The 6,796-nt window shown below is 52.5% G+C and overlaps 1 protein-coding gene across 1 annotated transcript in view; it reads right to left on the bottom strand.

The window, feature by feature from the left end:
* PRKCB (protein kinase C beta) overlaps nt 1-6,796 on the bottom strand; it is an 88,428-nt gene that overhangs the window by 69,115 nt on the left and 12,517 nt on the right. The window contains exons 3-4 of the mRNA XM_009286624.1: nt 1,588-1,699; nt 259-387 (exon numbers count right to left, since the gene is read on the bottom strand). Coding sequence (XP_009284899.1) covers nt 259-387; nt 1,588-1,699 — 241 coding nt within the window. The remainder of the gene's footprint in view (nt 1-258; nt 388-1,587; nt 1,700-6,796) is intronic.

The raw sequence follows: 6,796 nt of genomic DNA, 5'->3' as shown, positions 1-6,796 counted from the left end.
CTGTAACCGGAAAAGCTATTTAGTACAGATAGCCCCTGGAGCCCCAGCCAGTGCTTGCCAGAGGGCAGGAGCGTGCCCGAAGAAGGCTCAAAGCCTCGTCCTGCCTTGCCAGGCGCCTGCTCCTGACCAGTCAGACGCTGGGCACTGCACTCCCCGGACCCGCCGTGGCTGGCACTGCTGTCAGCACGGCACACGCCAGCAGCGAGGGGCAACCGGGCGACCCCGCGTGCAGGGTTTGTACCTGGGTCGCGCACCTACCTACGACGGTGAGCACATCCTTCTCGATGTCAGCCCTGATGTATATCCGTCCCCTACGCTCGGTGTGGTCCGTCCCACACAGACTGGGGACGTTCATCACGCAGCGCTTGTGCACGTTCATCATGCAGGCTGCGGGGTGGAGAGAAAGAAAGGGACACTCAGCACCCCTGTCACCTCTGCCAAAGCTCACGGGGTGTGCAGAGGGGATGGGGGGGAAAGAACTTGTTCTCCTTTTAAATAGGGATGTTTGTGAGGGATTCTGGGATAAACATGCAGCAAATGGACCTTCAAATGCAGCTGGAGATTCTGGCAGAGCCCTGCACGGACACAGGGACCCACCACCACCAGCAGTTCTGGGTCTTGCCTACAGAGATTACAGGGCTTTTAGCCCTTACTCTAACTACTCGAGTTTTGCTGATTTATCAAACTTCTCCATCACACCCATGGTGCAATGCTGGGTATTCAGCCGGATTCACCAGGAGCTGATAAGGGGCATTAAAAATTACTTGCATATGCGTATACAGATATACATGTATAAAAATTTATATATCTAAAATATATAAATATATATATATATAAAAATTTGTATTTTAAATTCATTTCCACTTGGTAACATTTTAAAGGTGATAATGAATACACTGTTCCCACAACAGTCAGCAAGCTTCTATATTTATGAGAAAGCCAGCACATGGTGAGCAGCAGAGTATGCTGCTCCCCGCAGACGGCGTAAGCATGTAAGCAGACGCTGTATATTCACAGTCCTTTTAAATAGGAATGTACAAGATTAACTTGGAAAATAACTGATCTCTCTCTCCATCCTCTCCCTCTTCTTTCATCCCCCCATTTTCTCCTCTCTGTGCAATAATTCCCCAGGTACTCCTGTGCCCAAGGTCAGGCTTGTGCAGACCCAAGTGCTCTGAAGAGGCTGTGTCACGCGGCCCCAGCCCCGGCCACAGGGTGTCAGTCGGAGCCGGCGCTGCAGAGAACCGAGAACTGGAGATGATGCTGCAGGGGGGGATGCGGGTGATGCTGCAGGGGGGATGGGGGCAGGATCCCCCCCGGCCGGATGCCTTTCCCTCCCCTCTCCCTGCAGGACTCACGGGGGCTCCCCATGAGAGGTCAGAAGGTGCCCACTCGTGCCCGGCCCCTCGGGTGCCAGGCAGCCCTGAGCATGCTCCGCACCCGGTGGCAGAGGGGACGGGCTCTTGGCCACAACTCAGGCGTGCTGGGAGCCCCTGCCCAGGACCTCGGGCTGCCAGAACCCCCCATGAGGTGCCAGAGCCCCCCGCTGCTGCTGCTGCAACCGCAGCCACTGGTTACGTCACTTACTGTCACATTTCATCCCCTGGTGAATGAGCCCGTACAGCAACGACCCGCAGTGGTCACAGAAGGTGGGGCTGGAGTACGTGTGGATTTTAAATTTGTGTTTGCTCCGGGGATCCTAGGAGGAAAATAAAAGATAAAGATTATAAACTTGCATCAAATATTGGCAAGGCACCACCGCTCTCCGCATTTCACATGCCAGCTGGCTTCGGAGGTGCTGTTAATGGACTTCAGTCAACTGCCACCAACTGATGTGGACCTTTTCCAACAGTCGCCAAGATCCAGCTTTATTACCCTTTATATGTGTTGCCATAACAATAAAAAAGCAATGCATTGGCTTGTCTGGGGATTTATTGTTTTTAAATAACTTGGTCTTAGCATAGGAAACACCAGGTGAAATTGGTACGTAAGAACCAACATAAGGGCTGGATACTACTCAACTTCCACGTCAACCCAGTGGGGTAAAGCAGAACGCACACCCATGACTTCCATCTATATTAAGACTACTCAGTAAACATCTCTGTGCCCTGGTGACAACCCCTCCCCAGCACGCTCCTAGGGAATCAAGCTGCTTAGGGTATACTTTAATATTTTGAGCTTTCTTAAAACCAACGGCAGACTTTTCTGCAACAGCAGAGCATGCAAAACCAGGAGAGCCCAGTTTATCCTGGACACTGCAGTCTTGCACAGGCACCTTGCAAACAGGGCTCCTGGACCCCAGCAAGGGTCTGCAGAAGTTAAAGCCAAACAAATTCAAATGAGAAACAACTTCTCAACAGGGAGATAGGATCAACCACTGGAACAAATGACTGAGGCAGACCAAGGATTTGGTATTTCTTGGTGTCTTCCATGCAAGACAAGACAACGCTGGAAGCCCTAGTCAAGCCTCAGTCATTCAGCCCAATGCAGAGCAACTTTTAAGACAACACAAAAGTTACGCAGGAGACAGGACTAAGCAACAGAATGTCTCCTGCTAGCCCCAAAGCAGCACAGACAGCATTGGTTTAAGTTGCTGTGGTTACTGGAGAAGCTGGGGCAGCAAACGTAGAGCCCCAGCAGCAGCCTGCTACTCACTGCCCTGCCCTGGGAGCTGGAGAAACCCCAGCGGAGGGGCAGGGACGTCACCGCCGGGACCATGCGGGGACCACGGGCACACCGGGGCAGAGCCAAGGCCGATGCTGGCGTGGGCAGTGTTGTTCCTGCGAGGAGAGCCCAAAGCAGCATGGCTTTGCAGAGGAGGGTGCTGGGGCAGCCTGCCCGCGCGCTCAGCACGCTCGGTAGCAGCACACACACAAGCAAGGGGGAAGACTATGGCAAGTAGCAGCTGGCTTAATTTCATCTCAGGTTAATTGTTTAAGGGTTAGGGATGAGGCATAGCTCCTGGCTCAGTCATTTGAGCTGACTGGCTTTTTAATGGCCTGGAAGAGTGCCCAGGCATTAGGAAAGACACCTTTTCAGGGCACTGTAAGCTAAGTAAATAAATAAAGAGTGGGGTCAGAACCGAGCTATAACACAGCTGCCAATACATTACCTTCCCCTGAAATTAATTTTCTTACCGCTATTGCATTGAAGCTTTCAGTTGCATTAATCACTAATATTTTGCATTATTTCACAGCATCCCAGATAACTTGAGTGATACCAGAAAGGTGGAAAAGTAATGGAGCTTCATTTAATTCGATCTGTTAAGTGCAAGGGATTAGGTACATGCTTCAGCAAATTTATTGTACTTGAAACTGAAAATATCTCACATTTAACCCTAAGCAAACCACTTCTAGATACAGAGTGCAACATGCCTCTGTCTGGTAGCTCATGTGTCAGCTGTGTTGCAGGCAACCTGAGAGCATGAGGGTCCATGATTAACCTGTCTTCTGCTACCAAAAAGATAGTTCATGAAGCGACCCTGTGCATTTGAAAGCCTTTTGCATTCCCCAGAGATGTGAGAGCACAGAAAACTTAAACCTGGGTTTTAGGCTAGAAGCGGGCGGGGAATTTCCCCCCATGAAAGCTTTGGGCTGGCAGACCACAGGCAGCTGTGGCTTGAGCCAGGCAGCCGACGGCACGCACGGTGCTGCAGGCAGGGTAACACCGAGCACTGCTGCCCAAAGCGCAAACGGACACCATGATAAACACATACACTTTTTAAAGAGACTTACAGGTTTAGTCAGATCCTTCCACTGGACATGTTGAAAAGTTACCCTGCTTGATTTTATAACCTGAGCTCTGCTTGTACAGCAGCTCAGGACCATCTCCGTAAGCAGCTTTGCCTGTACAACATGGAGCTCTTTAATCGGCATGAACCAACTCCTGGCATCTCCCAGGGACGGGCCCTGGCAGCCGAATGCCTGTGGGCATGGGGGCAGCACCCACAAGCCCATCAGTACATACGCAGGAATGGCTTGGGCTACCTCCCTGGAGATGAGGCACCCAAGAAAATGAAAAGCTTTCTTTTGCCACCATCCCAGGAGAAAGGAGGTCTCTGGCCGGCCAGTCGGACACTGACCCACGCATCCTGCAGAGCCCCCCAGGCACAGTGCCCACCCCCACCACACCACGCTGCAGAGGAGGGCAACCCCGGGGATGCTCGGGCATCCCATCGCTGACCCTCTGTTGGTAGCAGGACAAGGGCGGGGGGGGCATGGGGGTAGCTCTAGCAGAAGCCACGTGCCAGTCAAACCCCAACGTGTGACACAGGGAGGAATCGCCCCCGAGTGCTCCAGTTTCTGTGTTCCCTTCTAGAAACAGATATTCCTGTTTAGGTAAATGAAAGCTTTAGTCATTCATAAAAAACACAAGCTTAATGCAAAATGAGACAATTTCCACTTCATGCGAAGGATTTTAAATTCCCACTGGGAGTTCAACAAAAGCCAGAGCTAGAAAAGAAAAGCACGCACCGAGCAGTGCTGCGGCGGCAAGAGTTTGCTGGCACAGGAACGGCCGCAGGTTTCCAAACTGCTCCCTCAGCATCCCAGCCCTGCGAGCAGGCACCCTCTGCTCGGGGGGAGCCGGATCCCTCACGGGGGCGTTTCAGGTTCCACCTTCTGCTCCCACCCCCAAGGGGCTGTTCTGGGAGACCTGGCACCCGGAGGGCCAGATCGGAGGGCCAGAGCCCACGGGGCACGAGGGTGATGGAGGCAGCCAGGCGTGGGGAGGCAGAGCCGCTTCTCTGGCTGCCGGGGCATGGCGGGGGCCCGTTTCACCTCGACCAGTGCTTTAGAAGGTGCCAGAAACTGGAAATTCTGGATATCATTTTCAAATGAGGCTGAAGTCGTTTCACAAAGAGACTATTTTTGTACCACAGAGACAGGGATGACGAGATCACTGCGTATGCAGATGCTGAGAGACTTAAAACAAGAATGGTTAAAAAGAAGTTTGCCAAGAAAAGAAAAGGCGCTCCTCCTCCACCCTACCAGCACAGAGCCGTCCCTGAAGAACAGAGCAGAAAAAGCTTTCTTTGGAGCAGAATTGAAAAATGCTGTTAAGAGTGTTTTACTGCACTGAGAGTCTCTGACCTTTCTAATCAGCGCTGCCTCAGATCTGTCATCCTCCGAGCGGAGGCATGCGTGCGTGTTCTGAGGATGTGAGCCCAAATGAGGGAGTCAAAGCGTGAGCCAGGGAAGGAGAGGAGCAGTTGTTGACTTTGACCTCGTACCCTGCAAGCACCGACCCACCAGAGGCGGCTGACCTCTGCTTCTCAACTTGACAGCAGGTTTCTGGTCTGAAACGAGCCAGTGCAATATTACATCGCCAACTTATTGCATCCCCCACTTGCAGAGCAAACCTCGCAGCCCCTGGCTTCCCAGAACCGCACACACCTCTAGTTGCTCCTACCCGAGCTGGCCCCGGCCGTCCCACCGCAGGCACAGGCAGCTGTGCACAGCCTGCGGCTCTGTGGGCCGGGGCTGACAGCAGCCCGAGCAATCCTGCTCTCCCAGGAAAGCAAGAAATTTGATTCATAAGTGAGTAATCAACTCGTGGCCTTCAAGACACTCTGAGCGCAGCCCAGCTGGACCCTTATTCAGGCTCAGCAGTCACCTGTGCCTTTCTTCAGGGTCATACCCACCACCGAGCTCGCTGAATGACTGCATCGATATAATGTATGCTTTCCTGCTGCATCCTGACGGAGATGCTGATGCAGGAGCCACTGCTTGTCAATTACGTGCAGGCAGGCAGCTGGTGGCATTGATCAGATTGACAATTTATTCACTGCTCCTAGTAGTCAGGAATCCGTTTGCTCTTTTGCGGCAGTCTGTCGGGATGGAACTGGGCAGAGGCTCGTCAGACAGCAGCAAGCCAAGGCGTGAGAGCAGAGCGGGGCGAGCAGAGCGGCAGGGCAGCACAGCACTGACTGGCAAGCAAAGGCCTTTTGCTTCAGCTATTTCTCATGCAAAGTCCATGTCCTGGCAAGGACAGCAGCCCTCTGTCGTACCCAGAGTTGCAAACGCTGTGCTGGATGCCCTCGGGGCTTTTATTAACCTCTGCACTAAATTCAGCTTTGCCTGGCTCAGAGGGAGCGCAGGCATTGCCTCTCCCTGGGGCAGGGAGGAGGTGGGAGGCAGAGGGAGGACCAGACCCTTCCTCATGCCCAGCAGTCTGAGCCGTAAAACATTTTTAGAACGTGTCCAGCTCACTTGGGTTCACCTCTAAAATAAGTCATATATGAAGGGCACTTCGGTTTCTTCTGCAGGCCCCAGCTCCCATCACTCTCCCGGAGCACCGCACCGCTTGTCCTTCAGCAGAGTCCGGCCGCGCTGCTCTCCCCAGGGAAGCAGGCAGCCCAGACCTACACCCGAGGGGGACATTATTTTTTAATCCTTTGTACTGTCAAAATTTCCTGGACTCTACAGAACAGCCACAGAGGTTTGATTCAACATTATGCACCCCTGCTTTCCCCACCTCATTGCAGAGAAAGCTTTAAATTATCCCTTCCAAAGAAGAATAAACACAGTTCATGTGAAGAGACTATTTTAAAGTGAATTTCATAGCAATTTAAGCAGCATGATAGCAGAGCAAATACAACACAGCGACAGCTTACTGTCTGCACCTAATGAAATCCAGGCAGTGGACATAAAACCAAAACCCTTGCCTTTTGTTCCCACACTTCCCCTGGGCAAAATCCCCCGCAGTACGTAAGGAACAACTCACAGCAGAGAGACAGCAGTGGCCTAACAGCGACTCTAAAGGTGACACTGGAGAGAAAAGCCTGTCGTTCCCCCCA

Source organism: Aptenodytes forsteri, unplaced genomic scaffold, assembly GCF_000699145.1.
Source record: "Aptenodytes forsteri isolate BGI_AS27 unplaced genomic scaffold, ASM69914v1 Scaffold55, whole genome shotgun sequence".
NCBI lineage: Eukaryota > Metazoa > Chordata > Aves > Sphenisciformes > Spheniscidae > Aptenodytes > Aptenodytes forsteri.
Note: the sequence above shows the minus strand (reverse complement) of the source record. Positions and strands in the feature narration are given on the sequence as shown.